General features: G+C 43.2%; 1 protein-coding gene across 1 annotated transcript in view; it reads left to right on the top strand.

Moving 5' to 3' along the window:
- snd1 (staphylococcal nuclease and tudor domain containing 1) overlaps positions 1–23,405 on the top strand; it is a 736,770-nt gene that overhangs the window by 670,597 nt on the left and 42,768 nt on the right. The window contains exons 21-22 of the mRNA XM_055653291.1: positions 4,501–4,614; positions 14,324–14,527. Of these exons, the coding sequence (XP_055509266.1) occupies positions 4,501–4,614; positions 14,324–14,527 (318 nt within the window). The remainder of the gene's footprint in view (positions 1–4,500; positions 4,615–14,323; positions 14,528–23,405) is intronic.

The following is a 23,405-nucleotide window of genomic DNA, read 5'->3' as shown; positions in this document are numbered from 1 at the left end:
GTCATTTAGTCTTTCTCCCGTCAGTTGTAAATTATATGAATTCAGCCTCTCTGAATAACTTACCTTTGCAGTGAAATGTTGTCTGTTGTTATCTCATTAGCCAATAGCCAATTGGATGAAAGGGAAATAGACTAAAACAGTAGAGCAGGACTGGCATGGAATTTTGTCAGAATACTAGAGTTGCTAACACGTTATGGAACTTTGCAGCCTAAGTGTAAAGCATAGGCTTGGTGGCTGAGTGGCCAGCTTCTGTGCTGTGTTTTAATACACCTTAAACTACAGGGAGAGGATCATATCAAACCATTAGGGGGGGGGGGGGGGGGGGGGTTTGCACCGTATTATTAGTGCCAGTTGGCTACATTGGTTGTAATTCTACTCATGCAAACCCTTCCCCTAACCATTGTAGCGGTTGATAAAGAGAATGGTGCATTTTCAGGAAGCTATAATTTGCTTGTCTCTTGGAAGTATCTCGGGCAAAGTTTGGTCTCAAAAATCTGGAATTATACAGTTCCTAGCATTGATAGTTTTGTGTAATGAATGGAAAAGGTGCCACTTAAAGAAAACCTATAATAGTACTGGAATAAATTAGTCTGAGCTCACTAATGGAGGGTTGCTTCCATTTCCCATGTTGTGATCACACTGAAATATCCTATTTTTCGTGGAAGCAAGAATACACTAAGAGTTATGAGTGCAGAATCCAGCTGATGCTTCAGTGTGGAACTGACAAAGTGCAGCTCTGTTAGAGAAGCTACCTTAACAGATTCTGAATTTGTCCTTTCGCTTGTACTGAAGAATACCATGGCATCAGCCCAAGTGATTGTAAAAGATAACATGGCATGATTCCTAAAGAGATGGAGAAGTCAGACCTTGTCCGAGCAACATTGAATCCGCAAGCAATATCCCAAAACTGAGGTTTGGTCATTTGTGAAACCCAGTGTGCAAAATATTGCCACACTTTCCACATTAGATCATTGACTGCACTTCAAGAACTATTGTTAAACTCTGTGCTCAAAACACTACTTTCTGCTGTCATCACCCATCCAACCCTACTTGCTTGCTGGTGCACCATTGTAACTACAGCTGACTCCAGATTCAAATCATGGGGATACCAGATGCCATCTGTTTTGCGAGACAAAAACTGAATGCCTTCAAGGACTGTGGGCTCTGTTCCCCTGCTCCATACAGTTAGTCCTATGACCAAAAAAAAAAAATGGTTTTCTTAAGGCAAGCACTTAGTGATATATCTTCGGGTTGCTCTGTAGCAGCTGTTGAGAGTTTTGCATCAGTGCCTGATGCACAGATTGCCATTGCTCTGTCAAATTTCCTCTACAGCTCTGAAGTGGTTCCACATTGCAATGAAAAAAAACCTCTTCAGCTCATGGGTCTCCGCACACAGCTCTCCGAATGTTCATCAAATAGAAGGGCAGCTGTCGGTCAACCCGATTCACAACTAGGAACATAGCCAGATGGAGTTTTTTCTCAGCTTAAGCAATTCCCTTGGATTCTGTTAATTTGAAGGTGGACACCATGCTGTTGAAGTACCAACCCACATTTCCTTTCTGTGATAAATTGAATGCGTCTTTAAATTTATTTTGCTACCGGCATTTAAATGAGATTTGGGAGTCAATTGCATTCTCCCTCAGCCATGAATTGTCATTAACCCCCTCCCCTTCCTTGCAATAAATGCTGGTTTCAACTCGCATCACTATCCTTCATCAATTTGTATCTCACCTGCTGTGAAGCTGAGAGAATCAGAGCCAGCAATGGGGAAGGAATTAGATTATAATTAGCAGTAATGCTGAATAACACTTTCTTCACACTGACAGTCCAGGAGCGACTTTCTTTTTAACTAATTTTTTTTTCAAGTACTGTCTTGTGTAAATGCATGCTAAGTTCATGTCATGTTCACACATTATCTAAATAACTAACTGATTCTCAGGAGTCCCAGTTTTAGGGCACAATGGTCAAGGAAGGTGAGTACGGTAAGTTCATCCCATTGATGAATCAAATGCTTTAGGTTCTGCATAAGACAGATTAAACTCCATGTGGAATTTATACTTTGGGAATACTCCGTGTTACTTTCAAAACACGCATTTAGACCACTGACCAGTCCCATTTAATTGGTCAGTCGTGTGGTAACAGTAGGGGAATAAAAGATAATAAATGTGCTGGGAATAGGATACAAAAGAAAAGCAGCAACTGACTGTTTTAAAGAAAAGCAAAGATTTTGCTGAAAGAAATCTGATTCAATACTGTATATTTTATATTTGGAGTTTATATTTCTGTTATTATTGGCAAGACGGCCTGTCAAATTTCAGAGCACTGCGAGGTGCCAAATGTCAGCTTCTGGAAGAGTGCAGGTGTCACTAACATCAGCTGTAACTAAAATGCAAAGAAAGCACGTAGAAGAGGACAACATTTTGCTCAGGCAATTGTGCAATCAGAAACCACGTTGAATCACCAGATGGATCCTTCGTAAGCTGACTAGCTGGAGAACTCCTGCGGCGACATCGCTGCCACATGCTCACCAGCACTCCAGCATGTACTTGCAACAGGGTTTTGAAATGATTTGTAATACATTTCTGGCTCGGTAATTACATTTGTTAAAAAAGTCATTAGCCTTGTTGAAAGCCCTGAGATACCCAATGATCCAGCAGCCTTCAGTAATTTTTTTGTGTTCCGTGATAACAAGAACAAAATGGAGGGAATACCACAAGAGCCAGCAGAGAAATTGTGCCAGTGTGCAATTTACTCTCTGTCGCAACAGCGGCTGGGGAAAACAGTTTAAGACGTTGAAAAGGTCATCATTGATGTGAGATGTCTGTGCACTGATAGTGTAACCTGTAGGTTGAAGTATATAATTTGTGATCCACTTCCCTGATTCAGAGCAACATACCCACCAGACCCTCCCACTTGTTAGACACGATAGTAAAGACTCGTCTGAGCTGTCTGTTTACAACATAGCACACGCGATCGATTTTGTCATTACTAATGGAGCTTTATTCATACAATTATCATAGTTTATATTTTAAATAAGCATTTCATAAAAGACAAGCGTCGAATTAAATGTGTTTTAATAACCCAGTATGAATTTGAATGTGCATGTGTTGTTATTTTTATTTATGCGTGTAAAAGCCATTTCATTGATTATGCCACTGACAGAATTTTAATGGACACTAACAGAAAAAAGAAATAATCTCTGAACTGAATTTAAAAAAACAGTGCCATAAATCTGAGTTGTAGCCTCAGACTTCCAATGAATAGATTAGTAGATGGTGTTCTAAGGCAATATCTTTGATGCTGTGAAGGCTGCTGGAGAGTTTACTGTACAGTTGCTGAGCTCAGTTAGAGGGTGACTGAACCTCAATCTTCCTTTCAGTTTCCCAAAATGTGTGTTTTTTGCAGAAACTGTCATTGAACCACAAACATCATCTTTAATACAAAATTTAATCCGAAGGCAATCTCACTTGAAATAGCTTTCTGAAACTTCCTTGCTTATTCTTCACTTTGGATACATCTGATTTACTCAGTGGGTCTAGCCGAACTGAAAATTCATTGGACATGCTCCTTTTAATGCTAACTCAAATCAGAACTTCTAACAGTACCTCGATAATTGATCAAGTTGACCTTATGACTGTTGGTAGTGGAGGAATACAGCCTGGTTCCTTCTTTCTGGTTACTGAACACCTGCTGTGGGCATCTACAGAAGAAATCATAATGGTGTTTTCTCCATGCGTTTATATAGCTGACGCACACAGAAACAACATCAGTCATTCTGTAGACTGATACCTGCATAACCATGACCCTGGTAAATAATGTCCCTTCAGATAGGGTAGACAGTCAACCTTATTCCCATGGTGTGAATATCAAATACCAGGCGGCATAGTTTTAAGGTGAGATGGGGTTTAAAGGAAATGTGCAGGGCAAGTTTTTTAACATCATGAGGAACGTGCTTGGAAAGCATTGCTGGGAGTGATGGTGGATTGTGGCATTTAAGAGACTTTTGAATAGGCACATGGTATTGCAGGGAAAATAGGGATATAGATTATGTGCATGCAAGTATGAGTTGGTCTTGTTATTGTATTTAGCACAGTAATTATGGGCGGAAGAGCCTGTTCCTGTGCTGTACTGTTCTATGTTCTAAAAGAGGGAAAAGATGGAGATACAAGGAATGGTAGATGCTGGAATCTGGAGCAAGGAACTGCAGACGCTGGAATCTTGAGCAAAACACAAGTTGTTGGAGTAACTCCACAGGTCAGGCAGCATCTGTAGAGGGAATGAATTGGTGACATTTCAGGATGGGACTCTTCTTCACACCTCTCTTTTAAATATGCTCTGTAAAACCAACCTTTACAACCAAGCTCTCAGTTACTGTCCTAATATGCATCCTATTTTATCTGATAATGCTCCTGTGAACACCAAATTGAAGGTGCTATATAAACAAGCTGTTGTTGTAGTCACTTCAGGGTGAGATGTGCTAATTGTTGTTCTTTACCGCAGAGAGAGAATGTGGCATCTTCTCGCCTAGGTGTTTTGCCGCCTGCCTTCGGCACACGGATCCTGCCACCGCAGGCCACAGAGTATTGCTTTGCATATATCCAGGTGCCACAAGATGTAAGTATAACTGCAGCTGAATAACTCCTTTCAAATGTTCACAATTATTTTTTTTATTTTCACATGATCTGTAAGTTTTGTGATTGCTATAAAACCAATATGGAAATGTAGACAAAACTCCAGCCTGATGATACACAAATGGTGCTAGTGGGCCTGTTTAATTTAATGTTGGTACTGTTATCATGTAAAGAAAATGGACGTACAGTAAATAATCTTCAGTGTTGTGAATTAAGCTGCTTATGTGACGTTCTTAACTTTTTCTTCTATTTCCCCCAACATCAGTGCTTAGCATTCGCACACGTTATCTTCAAAATAGACGAAGAAAAGCTTTGAAGATTGTTATTAGAGTTGAAATTATAACAGAAAATGTTGGTAACCCTGACAACATCAGGTAGCATCTATATGAGGGGAAACAGGTCGACGTGACTTGCTGAGTATTTCAAACCTTTCTGTTCTTATTTTAGACTTTCTGCATCTACAATTTTGTTTGTTTTTCATTTTGACTTTTTGTTTAAGGGATGAGATATTTAGTTACACCTTGTGCTAGAGCTTCCGAAGAACACTAAATTTCCCAGTGCAGTGAAAAAATAGTACTGTTCAACATTCTTTACTCAGCCAGAAACATGAATTAAATCATTTATTGAATCATCGGAAATCTCAGACATAGGAGGCCATTTGGTCTGTCCTGGTCAACGAAAGACTATCCAAATAAATCCCACCTTTGGGTGTAAGGTCCATAACTTGCGGCCCTCTAGAACACATCCAATTTTTGTTCAGATGTGATGAGGGATTCATCCTCTACCTTCCTTTAGGACCCTTACCACCTCCTGGAAAGAAAGGGTTTGTTCGCACCTCCCCCCTAATTTCTCTACCAATTGTTTTAAATCCATGACTCTGTTTTTTGGTCCTCTGCTATGGGGACGAGGTCCTTTCTTTTCACTCTGTCTAACCCCCATAATTTGCTACACATCAACTAAGTCACACCAGGAAGCCCTTAGCCTATCCAATCTTTCCTTAAAGCTACAAATTTCCAGTTCTGGTGACAATTTCATCAAACATCTGTGCGCCCTCTCCATTTCAGTTGCATCTTTCCTGCAATATGATGACTAGAAATGCACTGCAGTACTCAAACTATGCCCTAACAATATTGTATACACTTTCAGATTATCTTCCCTAATGGAATATTTTATGCCTTGGTTAAACAAAAAATCCTTAAAAATCCCTTTTAACAATCTTATTGAATTGTCCAGCCTCCCTTATGAGCCTGTGGACTTTAAAGATCAAATTATCCATAACAATCAGTATTCTCCATTTTTTTGTATAATTCCCTTGTCCAGGTGGATCTTTCTGAATTAATTACCTCTCACTTTGCTGGGTTAAATCAAAATGACCATCCCTATCTGCCTACAGTGTAAATATTTCCTCCTTGATGACAAACACATTGAAAACTTTCCTCCTGTCTCTGCTTTGTATTATGTGTTCAAAATGATTAAGGGCTTTGTCTTTACAATGGAGAAACAAAGAACTGCAGATGCTGGAATCTTGAGCAAAACACAAACTGCGGGAGGAACTCAGTGGGTCAGGCAGCACTTGTGCAGGGAAAGTGGTGTCTCCTCTGCGTCCAGCCGTTCTGCTCTAACTCCCGCTCCCTCCAGATTGTTCAAGGATTAAGTTCCCCTGATCCTCAACTTCACGCCATCAGCTTCCACCTCCAACATATCATTTTCCAACATTTCCACCACCTGTAACATCCTTCCATTCCCTTTACACTTTCTGCAGAGACTAGGCTCACTGGAATTCCTTTGTTTGGTCATGTCTTCCCCACACAACCCACCCCCTCCTCAAGTACTTTCCTCTGAAATGCAGGAGATGTTACACCTGTTCCCATATCTCTGCCCTCACTGTCATCCAGGGACCCCATCAGCCCTTCCAGGTGAGACAGAAGTTCACGTACATCTCTTCGAACCTCATCTCCTGCATTTGGTGCGTCCGCTGTGGCCTCCTTTACTTCGACGAGACCAAGCATAGACTAGGTGACCTCCCATTTGCTAATCATTTTAATTTTCCCTGGCATTCCTGTACTGACCATTTTTCCTTGGTCAGAATGAGGCCATATGCAACAGTATTTTGTCAGTTGCCAGGATGAGGCCACATGCAAACTTTAAGGAACAGCACCTCTTTCCGCTTGGTTATAACGCAGGGGTATGACTCTTGAATTCCTCAATTTCTAGTAATACCACCCTAACCCCTCTCTTTCCTGTGAGCCCCATTCAGCTGTGCTCTCTTTGCTCCCACCTCGCAGTCACCCTGCTCCTTTCCACTCCTTCCTACACTCACCGCCCATCTCCAAGTCCCTAATTTTCCTTTTTTCCCCCTCTCTCCCCATGCCCCCTTCCAGCTTTACATATCATTCCTCTCTTTATCTGATACCCGTTTATCTCCTTTTCACCTCTTACCTTTGTTACTTACACCAGCCGTCTGCCAACCAAATCTTTTCTCACCTGTTTCCACTTTCCCAGGCTTTGTCCCGCCCCCCCACCTTTCTTCCAGCTTCACCCCTTCCCCCTTCCCCTACTTCATCAGTCTGAGGAAGTCCCAACACAAAACATCATCTGTCCATTTCCTCCACAGATGACGTCTGACCCTCAGATTTCCACCAGCACTTTGTATGTTGTCTTTATAATGGTCAATCTCCCGTTGTCTTCCAACATTCATTTTTACTGTTGTGCTTCTATTCTGTAATTGATTCTAGAAAACAGTGGAGAAAGCTTCACTCTTTGGGTTTGGGCGGTCGAGTTTCCTGCACTAATACCTCTTAGCCTCAATCAAAGAGGAATCACCGGCAATGAGCAATGAATGTACATAGATACTGGTTATAACAAACATTATTGCTGTTGTTTAATGAAGAAGCTCAAGTACTTCCTCTGATTTTTAATTATTTATGGATTGTGACCATCACTGACAAGATTGCCAATTAACATCCACCCTAAATAGTATTTAAGAAGCTGCACCAGGTTGTTTCAAATGCGGTGGTCCTGTAAAGAGTAAATAGCAACGAATGAAACATTTCACATTGCGGGATCTGCCTAAAATGTTAAACTGTCTTTCTTTCTCTCACCAGTGCTAACTGACCTTTAGTTTCAGCATTTTCTGTTGTTGGTAATTAGATACTGCCACACATGAGGTGATAAAAAAAATCTCCTCGTTGTGAAAGAAAAATAAATTCCACTCTGAGTAGGACTCAAAAAAGAGAGGATTACAAGGGTTAGGGTATAGCGTGAACGATCATGATTTCAACTTTCTGATGAAGAGGGTAATTTTTTTCTTGGATGCCATCTTTGCATGTCTATATTTCAAAATAGTGTTGTAAATTATCAAGCTTCTAGCCACTGGGAATATCATTGCATCTTCAAAGCGACACTTATCAACTGTCCTACAGCAGGCTCCCTGTACTAAAGAGCATTCTGTTCCCTAGCAACCATCAGTTGATTCCATTAGTCTCTCATTTATAATTTGCAAGTATAATGAATGTGTACCCCTTGAGGGAATTACTAATTTATATATTTAATTGAAGTCATAACAGTAAATAGTTAATTAAACCAGGTTCATTTGGTTTGCATTTCTTTTCTCCCAGCCTGTTTTCTTGGGAAAGATTGATTTGCAGAAATAAGTATAACTCATTGAATTCAGAGTAGCTTTTACTCACCTTCTTCTCACACATACCTGGCACCTTGTGGTGTTGACAGGTAAAGATGTTCTCATTGAGTAGGTGGGTGCGATCAGTAGCTAAAAATATATCTGAAAGTCTCAGTTTCGACTTTAGACATTTTCCATTTCATTCCACCAACTATGTAAGCACAGACTTGCTGATGCTTCGCGGCTGGATGCCAGCCAGCCCTCTGATCCAGTTGCCCATTCTTCATACAGGAATCTAGAGGATGAATACATTCCAGCTATTTAATCATGGGGTGCATCTCAGCCAAATGCTATCCTGCGCTCTTGTAATAATCACACACATTCACGACTTAGATAGCTTGCTCTTTTTGTGATTAGGAGAAGGGAAACTGAGTGGCCATTTCTTCTATAGGTGTTTTGATCATTCTGTGGCGTTCACATACTACCTTTGGCCCAGCTGAGAAGATGGAGCACAGATTGAACCTTCTGATCTCCTGTTACCTCCAGCAATAACGTAGCCAAATTTAGAAAACGGAAGAAACACAAATGCTGCAAATCCGAAATAAAAACAGGAAATGCTGGAAACATTTGGTAGGTCTGGCAGCACCTTTGGAATGAGAAATAGTTAACATTTTAGGTCTGGGATCCTTCGTCAGAACTGGGAAAGGGAGAAAAAGGCAAGTTAGTTTTCAGTAGCAGCAAAAATGAGGGAGGCACATATAGAACAAAGTGAATCTGAATGATAGATTGAGTCCAAGTAAGCTAACGGAGCTGTTACCAACATATTTGTCTGTGTAATGTGTTGTAAATGGTGAGGCTGTGGGATATGCCCAGTGGGCCCGACTATGATTATGCTGCATAACCTGCATTTTCTGGTTTTAAGCCAAATTGTGAGATTTGCTTCTGGAAAGTGAAGCATTTTGTTGCAGTGATGTTGTGGCGTTTGCAGCTTCAGAACATACCGGGCCTTATGATCCCCTCTCTTCCCTCCTCCTCCTTCCAACCCCCCCCCTTCCCCACCCACAAAACACTTCACCTAAATATGGGCTATGGAGGTTTGGAATTGAGTAGAAAAATACCACAGATGCTGGAAATCTAAACTAAAAGCAAAGAATGTCCAAAATACTCATCAGGTTAGGTTCCATCAGTCAAGAAAGAAATAGTGCAAACATTTCAGATCAGTGATTTTTCAACTGGGAAAAGTTAGAAATTAATGAACTTTAATGTACACAAAGGGTGGTGGGTGTATGAAACAAATTGCCTGAGGAGGTAGTTGAGGCAGGGACTATCCCAACATTTAAGAAGCAGTTAGACAGAAACATGGATGGGTCAGGTTTGGAGAGACATGGACCAAATGCTGGCAGGTGGGACTAGTGTGGCTGGGATATATTGTGTGAACCAGCTGGGCTGAAGGGCCTGTTTCCACACTATATCGCTCTATGAGTGGAAGAGAGTGGAGGACATAGCAGGGAAAAAAGGATGATCAAATCAGAAATCTATACATAACTAAAACTCTGATCTTGTGCTCTTCTGGTTTGCAGGGTTTTTCTATTTGCGCAAAAACGGTACATGATACCACTATGATTTTTCGGCAGGTTACTCACCGTTGTCCTGTGCTACAAGCTCAACAAGTTTTTTTCCGATCTGTGTTATATTGTAAAAGTTATCGAGGTTTAAAAATCTTAAAAACCCCGTGTGCGCAAATTCCTTCAGTCAGCGCCACGCAGATTGGTCTCTTCTGTCAGTCAATGCCACGGCCAGGGTGGCAGCGCCCCTTCCTGCCCCACCAGCGGAAGCCTGTCCAGCCTCACTCACAAACTCCTCTCTTCCCTCCTCACAGTAACTTGTCTGTCGTCTCCCCCACTACCTGCGGCGACTGCGGGGTGGGGGGTTCAGTGGAGGCCCTGGTCCCGTCTCTCTCTCTCTCCCTCATCATTCACCCCTCTCGCCCGCCCGCCCTCTGCGGGAATGGCGGTCCCGTCCCCCGGGTCCATCTCCGCCGCCGTAGCGGTAACTCACTCTCACTGCCTTCTCGGAGGAAATCTTCTCCACCAGCTCATCGAAACTCGTGGTGCCCACCGTACCGAACACCGACTCCATCCCCCCCCTCATTGCGGCCCGAGCAGGTAGGCGGGTGGGCAGGGTAGGGACGGGCCGAGCAGCAGCGGACGGGCAGGCAGGGCGGGGAGGGGCCGAGTAGCAGGGGACGGGCGGGGATGGGCCGAGCAGGTAGGCGGGTGGGCAGGGTAGGGACGGGCCGAGCAGCAGCGGCGGGCGGGGAGGGGGGGGATGGGCCGAGGCAGGGGAGGCGTGGATGGGCCGAGCGGCGGCTGAGGCGCGGGGGGGGGGGGGGAGAGAGAGTCGGGTTGCAGAGTGGCCGAGCAGTTTGCCCAAAGTTTGAGTAATTCACATGCACACACACACACACACACACACACACACACACACACACACACACACACACACACACACACACACACACACACACACACACACACACACACACACACACACACACACTGCAAACTGGTCCAATCGTCAAGTCAACGGGATCGAAACTACAGCTAACAATGAATGACCTGTGGAGGAAGGAACTGCAGATACTGCTCTTTATGGATGGAGGGAGGGAGGGAGTGACTGAGGGTAGGGGAAAGGAGAGGGAGGAGGGGAGGGGGGGAGGGGAAAGATCCTGGGGAGGGAGAGTGGGGGGAATTGAGGGAGAGGAAGGGGGTAGGGAGGGAGTGGAAGGGGTAGGGAGGGAGAGAGGGGGGAAAATGGGGGAGGTGAGGAGAGTGGGGGAGGAGGGGGAATAGAGGTAGAGAGGAGTGGGGGAGGTAGGGAGAGGGGAATCTCTAGAGATCTCTATCTCTAGGGGGAGTGGGGGATGGAGGGATAGGAGGGGGCAGGGAGGGGAGGGGAGTTATGGAGGGCGGGAGGGAGTGACTGACTGAGGGTAGGGGAAAGGAGAGGGAGGGAGGGATAGGGGAAGGGTGGAGGAGAGGGGAAAGAAGAGGGAGGGGGTTAAAAGGGATGAGGGGAAATGAGCCGTGCCTGCGCAGTTGGGGGCTATGTGTGAGTGGTGCGTTGGGGGGACGGTTGCATTGGGGGAATGGGTGAGTGGTGGAATATTGCATTGGGGAATGGGTTGCATTGGGGGACCAGGTCTCCCGTGTGACAGGGACCCAACGGGTCCAACTTAGTCTAGTATGAGATGACAGACGGGAAACAGGAAATGCTGCAAATACTCAGCAAATCTGTAGAGTAAAAAACACAATAAACTGAGGTAAAAGTAAATCTGGTTGATGAACTTTAATCAGAAAAGTGAAAAATTCATCAATTTAAAAGTTTAATGTTGTTCCTAGATATTGTCGGAGATGCTGAGTATTTCCAGAATATTCTATTTTTTCAAATTCTCAGCATCCGCAGTTTCTTGCTTTAATAAAACAGAACATTTCTCGGGCATGCTATTTAAATGTGATTTTCCAACACTAAAAGCTATTCTGCAGGTAGTTCCTGGGGGTTTGATGGCATACTGATCCTGCCACTGTTTACCCTCTTTCAACGCTGTCCAAATAATGTGTCTCCGTGGCAGTCTCTGGGGAGCATGGCTTACTATGGCAACATGAACCATTTGACGTGTTTTAACATCCCATCCTCATGCTGTCAAAAGTGCAGGACTCCTTCAGTATCTCATAGAAATATGTTCCAAGTTGCAAAATGGAAACTGAACTCACAACTGCAGGAATGTTTACAGCTGAGGCAAGCTGACATTTCAGGCTATGAATTACTTAGAATCTTTGCATACTTCCCTTGGAGAACAGTGTAGTAGAAAGGTTTGCAAGCTGATAACAAAAAAAAACCTTGCATTTCTGTGCTGCATTTTGAAATCCTTTCCCCATGTTCCAGCCATTTCAGAACCGAGGATGTGCAGTCACTTTTGTAATGAAGGAAATTGTTCCTAGAAACAGCAATGTGGTTCTGACTCTACAATCTGTTTCAGTAATGCAGAGTGATGGAGAAATATTGGGCTGTTTGAGTTGGACCCGGCCATTGTCTCAGTGGCATCCTGCCCCCACTGCCCATTCCCACAAGTCCTATCGCCATACAAACCTTTTGCGTTTATGCAACTCCCAATAATCTCACCGCCTCACTTCCACAGTTGTGTCGCAAATCAGAGGGAACCTCGAGAGGCAAGTAAACCTCAGGCAGTGCAAATTAAGGCTCCTTCTGTGGACCCCTCTGACTTTGCACGGTTCCCAAATATCTCTGATGATCAGGGCAACTTAGTTTAGTTTAGAGATACAGGGCAGAAACAGGCCCTTCGGCCAACTGAGTCTGTGCCAAGCGGTGTCCCGGTAGACTAGCACTATCCTCCCTACAAGGAACAATTTACAATTTTTACCAAAGCCAATTAATCTACAAACCTGTAAGTCTTTGAAGTGTGGGAGGAAATAGGAGCACCCGGAGAAAACCCACACGGTCATGGGGAGAACATACAAACTCTGTACAGGCAGCACCCGTAGTCAGGATTGAACCCGGGTCTCTGGCGCTGTAAGGCAGCAACTCTACTGCAGCGCCACTGTTAAAAGCAGTGGGATTTCCTTTTTAATAGATGTTTTCAAAAACTCATTAAACTTTTTTATCACTATATATATCCAGTGAATTAAAACAAAAACAAAGAACAGCTAAACCTAGCGGTTTAATAACAGTTGATGACTTCCGTGTTGTCAGTGCTTCCACTTTACAATGAACTGCTGCAGAAATTTTGAACACCTGATGCTTGCCCTTGAGATGGCCATTGGTCTCTCTAGACCTGCTGGCCTGCACTAGCATGATCTAGTTCGTGTCCAAAACGCCAGGGATAACTCTTTCTTACTTTGAAAGGATCTTGTACCTGCGCCTGAGAGATATGTTCAGGCCTCATTTTAATATCTCATCTGAAAATCAACGTCTCAGAGAGTGTAACACTCCCTCGGGACTGGACTTGAAGATTAGTATGAGATCTGATCCTCGTAACTCTGGTGTTGCTGTCAAAACAATAGCTTATTGATTCAGAGGCTGCAAACTAAACCTCAATTGACAATGAAAAGGCCCAAGAGAGGTAAAGCTAGAATGTAGAAGCAAGGAACTGCAGATGATGATTTTACACAAAAAGACACAGAGGGCTGGGGTAACTCAGTGGGTCAGGCAGCATCACCGGAGAACATGGATACTGACATTTCAGATCGGGACCCTTCTATAGACTGATCGTAAGTGGAGGGGAGAGGGGGAGGAAGACATTTGGAAGAGAAGAGAGGCAGGACAATGTGTGGCAGGTAATAGGTGGTCACAGCTGAGGGTTTTTATAGTTGTAACAAAGGCCAGAGCTAAAAGCAGGAGCGATAGACAGATTGAAGATTTGCAAATTGGGAAGCCAGAGGATGGAGTCCAGGAGGGGCGGGGAGAAATAGGTACGAGCCCAGCTGACATAGAGGTGGAAGTGGGTAATAGAGGGTGGTATGGGGTAAGGAGGGGATGTGGGGAGAAAGGCAGGGGGGGTGGAGATGGTTGTAAGAGGTTACCTAAAATGGGAGAATTCAATGTTAATATTGTGGATTGTAAATTATGCAAACAAAATATGAGGTAATGCTTGATGTTATTAACACGCATGTAGATTTTCACATTGTGTATCAAGATCCTTCATGTAGCTGAGGATAAGAATGTGACATTTATAAATCTTCGGGAATTTCACAGCCTATTAGGTCAATGTCCATTAATTATCTTTAACAACTTAGTAGTTGAAGTAAGTCCTATTTGTGGGGGGGGATGTTTGACATTTTGGATTCCTATTAATTATACGACCTGTGTTGGGCAACACATATCCAGAAGATGCAAGTATCACATGCAATTTCTCATCCCAGAATTTGGAAGCAGATTCCAGTCCTCACTCTGGAAATGGGAAAACTAAGATTCAGCAAAACAATCATTGCTGGTGAGTTCTTGTGTCCAGTTATAATATAACTGCTATTAAGCAAAGTGGTCTTCTGTCCTGCAGGAAGATGCTCGAGCTGATGCCATCGACAGTATCGTCAGGGACATTCAAAACACTCAGTGCCTGCTGAATGTTGAATTTGGAGGACTCAGTTGCTCGAACGTTACACTGCAGTTTACCGATACGAAGGATGATGTAGGTCTGGGACTAGTCAAGGAGGGGCTTGTGATGGTGGACGCGCGTAAGGAGAAGCACCTGCAGAAAGTGGTAAGTGATTGCATAATGGCCACATGTCAATAATTGGAGTATTGATCGATGTGCTGTTTCAATACAAGTTGTGTTTTCTTTCCCTGATGGGTAACCTACATATGCTATCCCAATCAACATGCCAAGAAAACTAGAAATTAATATTCTAGTTTGGAGTTAAAAGAGAGGATTGAACATGTTCCGTGCAGGTTGTCCTTTCACTTTGGAGGAACAACCGTAAGAAATGGACACAGAACATCTTTCCATGTTGCAGCAACGACTAGGCTTCAAAACTATTTATTTGGCTGTAAAGTTCATTGGGATGTGCAGAGGTCAAATAAGGGGCATCAAATGCATGTCTTTTTATGGGCAGATGAACCATATTGATCGATAAAAATGAAAAATACTGGAAAACCTTCAGTAGTTAGAGCACTATTTGTGGAGGCAGAAACCAAGTACACCTTTCAGCCCATCAGTATATTCAACAATCCGGATCATTCGTTCACTTCCTGCTGGTAACACCTGATATCCTGCAACTTTTCCTGGTTTTGTTTCAGATCTTAAGCACCTTTGGATATTGATTTTGTTGTGGTTTGTTTATGTTGGTGCTTCTTCCTGATTCAGCTGTGCGTCCCAGTGCTGATGTAAAACTGAATATAGCTGGTTGGATAAATGCAGCAAGAGGATGCTGCTTCTTTTTAAGTATTCCAGCGGTGGAGGAACAAAGTGACAGCTGATGGGAATATACCACATGGACAGAATATAAAAGCAAATCTTTATATGCGAGTGTTAGCACATACCTGGAAGAGAATGTTTGTCATGTCTATCCTCAGATTTGTTGGATGCCAACTTGTTTGAAGCATGAGTATCTGCAGTAATTGCACATTGTTCCTGTCAGGTATTTTGAATCGTTCTTATACTGGAATGTGCTGCCTGGAAGGATGGTGAAGCAACTTCAATGGTGACTCAATAAGGGAGTTAGAGAGATATCAGAAAGTAGAACATTGCGAGTCCGTGGGAAAATGACATTAATTAAATGGTTCTTTCTAAGAGCTGGCAGAGAGAAACCTTGAACAAATAGGACTATGAAACTGTCAATGTTATTCTAGAAACAAGAAACTGCAGACGCTGGTTTACAAAAATAGATGAAGTGCTGGAGTAACTCAGAGGGTTAGGCAGCATCTCCGGAGAACATGGACAGGTGACGTTTCGGGTCGGGACCCTTCTTCAGCCCGATCCGAAACGCCACCTACTCATTAGATTAGATTAGATTAGATTAGACTTTATTAATCCCCTTATTCAGGGGAAATTCAGATGTCCTTGCAGCACACTAATAAAAATACAACATAGCATTCAAGAAGAAATTCAACACCAAAACATCCCCCCAAGTGGTTCCCACTGTGGGGGAAGGCACAAAGTCCAGTCCCCATCCTCTTGTCCACCCAAAGTCGGGCCTATTGAGGCCTCCACAGTCGCCGCCACGGCGCCCGATGTTCTCGCCGGGTGATGGTGCTCCGGCGTCGGGAGAACCCCCAGCGGCTTGGGGTGCCAGGAACGGCCGCCTTCCCACCGGAGACCGCGGCTTCCAAGCCAACAGACCGCGCCGGACGGAGCTCCACACACTGGCGATCTCGACGAGAGATCCCAGGCTCCGGGATGTAAAGTGCAGCGTCGCAGCTGGCCGCTCCGCAGAACCGCGGCTCCACAATGTTCTTATCGGCGGTCCCAGCGTACTGGAGTTCCAGGAAAGGCATCACCCGCTCCACGACAGCGCTCCAGCGCTGCGCCGCCGCCAAAGCCGATGTTCTGCGCCGCCGCCAAAGCCGATGTTCTGGTCAGATCCCCTCAGGGAAACGTCGCTCCAGGACCCGCTGGTAGGCCGCAAGGACAGGTCGAAGACGCTGCTCGGAGGAAGGCAACCCCTCCGACCAGGTAGGGACTTGAAAAACAGTTTCCCCCCTTCCCCCCACCACCCTCCACACATAAAAAGATTTGGCCCCCTGACTGCACACTCAACGTACTAAAAATAATAAAAAAAAAGGGGAAAAAAATGGACAGCTGCAGGACAGGCAGCCGTTCAGGACAGCGCCTCCTCCTCCTCCTCCTCATCCTCATGATCACCAGAGATGCTGCATGACCTGCTGAGTTACTCCGGCACTTTGTGCCTTAGAATGTTTTTCAGTCCTTTTCTAGGAGAGTTACATATCACTGTTCAACATACACCTTTGAAACCCTTGTAAAATAATGCTGTACGTAAATACAATTTCTACACAATGCAGAATATTTCATTAACACAGAGACTATTTTCTGTGGGATTTATTTCAAAAGCAAGGATTCTATCAGAAGTATCTTTGCAGTGTTACCTAGCCCACAGCCAGTGCTTTGAGAGTTATCAAGTCCTGTCTCCCAGGAGCAATTCTAGCAGCTGCCTTCAACACAATGAGGACTTGCTGCGATTCTTGCATTCTGATTCTGGCTTTGGGCCACATGAGCCCACAGCATTCTAACATGGGAAATGTCGGCGACATGATTACACCTGCAAAATTCTAGTACTGTTGTTTCAGCACCACAGTATGAATTAGCTGCAGTCAGCATAAACATACAACAGCAAGGAGAGCATTTTCTATGCAGAATTCGTTTGCACTCTGATCTTGTTTTATGAATTGTTGAGTGTTTGTTTTATTGGCATCTTTCATTAGTTTTTCAGAATTGCAGTTGAATCTATAATGCTGCAATAGGGCAACTTGGACCTGCTGGTCTCTGCTTTGATTCCTCTCTCATACAAGCTTTCTCAAATTTTAATTATGTTTTTCCCCGCCTGCCTGGTTTCTCTTTTCCTCACATATAAAAACATGTTTACATTACATAGAGGTGCATTTAATGTAAAGAAAAGAAAAAAAACACATTTAGTAGAGTTGATCCATGTCGGTGTTTATGCTGCAAGCAAGTCTCCTTTTGCTCCCCTTCATCTCATCTTATCATCATATTATTTTACAGATTTCTCCCCCATGTCCCTATAGCTTCCCCATTAATGCATCAGTAGTGTACAATTCCAACACAACTTGGGGTAGCAGCTTCCAAATCTCTACCACTCTTGCCTCAATTCCATATCGGTTTTATAAATAGATGTATTATATTATTTGACCTATAATCACCATTCCGCATGAAAAATCTCCATCTGTCGCTATCAGATGACCCTTCAGCCTTCTCTATCCTAGCGAAAGAAGATTCAGTAATCTTTGCTGACGTGCCGATTCCCTGATTTGTATAAAGCTGCATTTTTGGGGAACTCTGTAAAATTTGATATTACAAGAAAGCAAGATAGTGGGGGAAAAAACCCATCAAGTTACTGTGAGTGCCCATAAACTCTCCGCACCATTTTGTCTGTTTTTTGAACAGGGCTGCATCACAGACAAACCTCAGCCTGTTTTCATCTTATTGTGTGCACAAGGTAGAGGATGAAGAATGGAAGTGATTTTCTATCCTTAGTCTCGTCTTATTGCATCTGCCGTAGCTGAGAGCTACCAAGAGTTTTTGTGTCAATTTTTCTCTTGAATAAAATCCAGAGATAATCCAACTAGATTGGCTGACAGACAGCTGTGTAACTGTGACACTCTGCACAGAGGTCCCAATGTGATTGTTGAGGATTTTTTGCAAGATTGCCTAAGTGAGCAAGATTTAAAATAATCAGTGGTAGTTGTGATTTGCAAAGTACGTTATTTATTCGCAAACCCTGCCAAATTCTCATAAAATGAATTGATTGCAGAAAGACCTGGCTGACATTACTATGTTTTAATCTCTACTGCTTCGATAACATAAAATTGTGAAAGAACTCTTATTATGGGGTGAAATATGGCAGTAATCAAGTGTTTTTACCGCAGGAGATGATTGATACCACTATAAAGTAATAGTAGGGGGAAGAATAGTGAAGTGAGAAAGAGGAAAGCCAAGCAGACCTGAGTTATAAATCTGTAAATAGCAGCCACAGCTTCCTGCGAGAAGTAGAGGTTTGTTAAGGTTGTTCAGCATCAATAAATAAATAAAAGGGCTGAAAATATAAACAACATACATAAAGTGGGTCAAATATACTGCACCAAAAATGTATTAGATAAACATGTAATTTCTGGCCTGCGTGAGAAGGGGATGAATCGGGCTGAGCTATCTGCAGCTGTGCTAAATGCAGAGCCTCCTAATTAGCATTGCACAGCTCATGATCCAAAGGACAGGTACACATCTCATTCCAAAGTTAGCTAATTATTGCTTGTTAGAATTAAATATTCAATGAGCAGTGTACTAGTGCAATAACAATAATGGGGAAAATGTATTTCTGCTTATAATTGATAACTTTTCAATATACCATCTCATCCTTTCTGCTGTAATAAACTATAATTGGCATTTCATTTTAGATTCCTATTCTTCTTTGTGGTTAACTCTTTGTCCACCCATACAAGTAAGCACATACTGCTTTGAGTCTTTTTGCCTTCAATCCAAAAGATTCAGAGTTTTGGGGATCAGCCATGATCGAAGGGCCGAATGGCCTCCTCCTGCACCTATTTTCTATGTGGAGTATGATTTTATGCACGCCAAGAGTACAACAGCGCCTCATTTCATTGACTATATTTTATACATGAACTTGGGCTGCTGGTGCTGTTTAGCTGTTCAACTCTGAATGTGAACGTAGTCAAGTTAACCTCGGCCAACTCGCCGCTTCCAACATTGGGAGATTGGCCAGGAGCAGGATATCCATTTCATTCTATTTTGTCTCCTTCTCTCTGAAAAGCATCAGCCTAATTATAGCCCAAATTCTCAGCTCAAAACAGAGAATATTAAGATGAGTACACCGTGTTAGCGAGGGCAGCTGAGCTGCAATCTCATTATCATATATTTCCAGTCTGAAGAAGGGTTTCGGCCCGAAACGTTGCCTATTTCCTTCGCTCCATAGATGCTGCTGCACCCGCTGAGTTTCTCCAGCTTTTTTGTGTAACCTTCGATTCTCCAGCATCTGCAGTTCCCTCTTAAACATCATATATTTCCCATCCGTTTGAACAGTCGCATATGATTTTGCTTTAATTTCACAATAAAAAGATTGCAACCTCAGACAATAAACGCTGCATTGACACTACATCAACATCCCAACTCAATGTATCCATTCAAACCCATAGTGAAACTTGAACTGATAACTTGCTCATCATACAGGTTTAATCAATTGAACCAAGATGACACTTCAACAGCTGATACTGTTTAGAGGTTTTCCAAACTCACCTTACCATCATATCCAGCACCCTGCCTTCAAAAGTCTTTAAATTCCACCCCAGTTGAGCTCCTTATGATTTTTTTCCTTCCTTAACTTGCTTGTCACTATCCACATATTAATATTATAATGTATTCTGAGCCAGATTAGTCACAACTTGTTTATCCCATTTGACCCCATGCTGAGCTTCCAAACCAATATCCTATCCAAGCAAATGGACTACATAACATTACATGGTTCCATCCCCACCTCATCTCATCTGTGCTCAGCTGCATCCAGCCAGGGCTAATTGAATGCTGTCCTGGCACCCGTCCTAAAGATGAGGTCATCTAAAATTCAGCTGTCCCTCTGCTAGCTTGTACCAGATGCTGTTCACTCATCACCCCTGTATATGCTGCCTTTAAATTTTAATCTGCGTGTGCCTCTCCTTATATCTGTACATTTCTGCTGACCTGACTTTCTCCCAGAGTTGCACATTCATCCAATGCAGACCTTTTGTCATTTCCCAGCTCGCTTTGTTCTACCATTGTTAGTCTTCAACTCATCAGGCCTTAACTTCAGCAATACCTGCGCTTTACCTCACCTCTGTCTTGAAACCATTCTTAAATCTCCTCAATACCATTCTCTCAAAATATTTCCTTTATTTTCATTGCCAATTTTTATATACTCATTTTCCATTGAACCGCTTTGGGACATTTTATTACTTTAAAGTCTAGGATAATACAAGATATTGTGGCTGAGATGTGCTGCCTTTGTTCACTCAAGCTTTAGAATACCAGGCAATTCTAAATGTGCTAGGTTACCGGTAATATCATTTAGTTTAAATATTTGATTTTAAAGAAAGAACCTATAATTATTTAAGAAAAAAAATTCCACGCCCTGCTAAAATATAGCATTACTTTTAATGTCATGTCTTATAAATGTTTTATGTGAATTTAAAATATGTGCATGAATATTATAAGCTCAATAGAACATTCATTCACAAAGTGTAAAGGATCTGGTGGCAGAGACCAGATCTAATCTATTTGAAAAAGTGGGTGACTAACATGAAGATGCCTGGAAAATGTCATTCTTTGTCATGACAATTAAGAATGCTATTAGCCAAGTAAGCCAGAATCATCTGTGGTTCAATTTCTCCTCTGTGCTGAATTGTCTGGCCAGCTGGGGAGCGATTGATCAGATGGCCAGGTGGGCTGAGGAATGGTTGATGGCATTTAATACAGACAAATGTGAGGTGTTGCATTTTGGGAGGTCTAACACAGCCAGGACCTACACAATGAATGGCAGGGCTCTGGGGATATTGCCAGGACTCAGGAGTGCAGGAGAATGAGGGGTGATCTTATAGAGGTGTATAAAATCATTAGAGGAATAGATCAGGTAAATGCACAGAGTCTCTTGCCCAGAGTAGGTGAATCGAGGACCGGAGGACGTAGCTTTAAGGTGAAGGGGAAAATAATTAATAAGAATCGGAGGGGTAACTTTTTCACACAAAGCATGGGACAGGGAATATTGCAACGTTTAAGACACTGTAAGACAGGTACATGGATAGGACAGGTTTGGAGGGATATGGGCCAAATGCAGGCAGGTGGGACCAGTGTAGCTGGGACATGTTGGCCGATGTGGGCAAGGTGGGCCGAAGGGCCTGTTTCCACACTATAGAACTCGATGACTCTAATAGGTGCTTCTCAGGTGCTTGGTGTTCTGCTTTAAGGAGAGGTGAATTAATCAAAAATTCTGTTCACTATTGTTAAATGGTGGCATATTCATTTTCTCCTCCATCTATCAAGAATGTCAGCATTACCCCAAAATCTCACGTCCCACATAGTCCAGCCTGAGAAAGCAACTTGGTGACTGCTTCATGGGAGCCATTGGAAGATGCACTTAATCTGTCTTCATTATAGTGTATCTCTGTATCACAGACAAAAAGAATCCTTTTGCCTTGAATTTTACAGCGTTCTTGTGCCATATTCTGATTAATTCTCAGCATGATGAGATCACAGATTGGTTGATTTTTAATTAATTATAGTCATTAAAATTAATTAACCATAGGAATTAAATTAATATGTAAATCACATAGAAAAGAAAGGCAAGTGGTAATAAGGATTGTTCGTGTTGAATTGCGAATGATCAGGTGGATCCTATCAGAAGCATAATGATCCACTGAGAAGAGAATTGCTCATAGGTTTCATTCCGACTCGTGTGCACAGCGCCTTCACCGGAACAAATGAATAAACACAGACTTATCCCCTGGGAAGAGGATTTCAAACTAGTGCCCTCCCCTCCCCCACACCGGGTCCCCCTTTGTTCTCCCACCGTCCCGCACTGCGGTCCCCCCCCGCGCCAGATCCTCCATTGTCTTCCCCTCTCCCCCTCACGCTCATCAACCGCGAGACTTTCATTCCCACCGAGGCCCACGTTGCCGCCGAGGCACCCGTTACCACCGCAAGGTCTCCCGCAGCCGCCACCGAGGCTCCCATCGCCGCCACTGCCGAGGCTCCTTCGGCCCAGACAGGCTTCGCCGCAGTCCCCTGGGAGACCTGTGGGGTGAGTCGGGCCTACCGGGGGTGCGTTCCGGTTGTCGGTCATTGTTCTGGTGGTCAGAATCACCATGGAAGTGGCACAGAACAAATATGCTCACTTGGAGCTACAGATAGTGAAATCGCCAGGTTCTGATGGACTTCATGGGAGTGATCTTGAAGGGAATGGGCATTGAAAGCATTGATGCAATGGTTTTAAATGTCCAAAACGCCTTATATTTGGGTAAGTTTTGTTATATTGGAAAATAGAAAATATAGCTCATTTATTCAAACAGGAAGGGGAAAACAGAGGAAACTACAGGCCAGTCAGCTTAACATCTGTCAGTTAGCTTAAGTATTGAGAAAATATTAGAAGGGTTTATTAAAAACATTACAGCAGGACACTTAGAAAATTGCAGTGTAAATCATAATTTATGAAAGGCAATCATTTTGCTCAATTTATTGGAGGTCTTGGAAGATCCAATGTGCTATAATTTCAGAGAAGGTTTACAAGACTGATACCTGGAATGAATAGATTATCTTATGAGGATAGGTTGGCAGGCTGGGCTTGTATCCACTGGAATTTCCAGGAGATTTGATTGCTACGTACAATCTTAAGGGTTTTTGACGGTGGATGTAGAAAGGATGTTTGTTCTAGTGGTTGAACCAGAACCGGAACCAGAGGTTGCTGTTTACACATAAGGGCCCACCAATTATGGGCTAAAATTCTCTCTCAAAGAGTCATGAGTCTTTGGAATTCAGAGTCAAAGTGCAATGGAAGCTTTGGTTCATAAACCCTTATTCTAAATCATCACCAATTCATTTCCTCTACTCCATTTGGTGGAATTTGTCTACATCCTCAACAACTTCTCCTTTGGCTCCTCTCATTTTCTCCAAGTTAGTGTAGCCATGGACACTCACTTGGGCCCCAGCTATGCCTGCCTTTCTGTTGACTATGTTGCACAGTCCTTATTCCAAACGTACACTGGCAATATCCCCCAAATCTTGCTCCCCTACACTAATGACTGCATTGGGGATGCCTCCTGCACCTATACAGAACTCATTGATTTCATTAACTTTACCACTAACTTCCACCCTGCCCTCAAATCTCTGGCACCTCTCTCTCCTTTCT

Source organism: Leucoraja erinacea, chromosome 22 (assembly GCF_028641065.1).
Source record: "Leucoraja erinacea ecotype New England chromosome 22, Leri_hhj_1, whole genome shotgun sequence".
Classification (NCBI taxonomy): domain Eukaryota; kingdom Metazoa; phylum Chordata; class Chondrichthyes; order Rajiformes; family Rajidae; genus Leucoraja; species Leucoraja erinaceus.
Note: the sequence above shows the minus strand (reverse complement) of the source record. Positions and strands in the feature narration are given on the sequence as shown.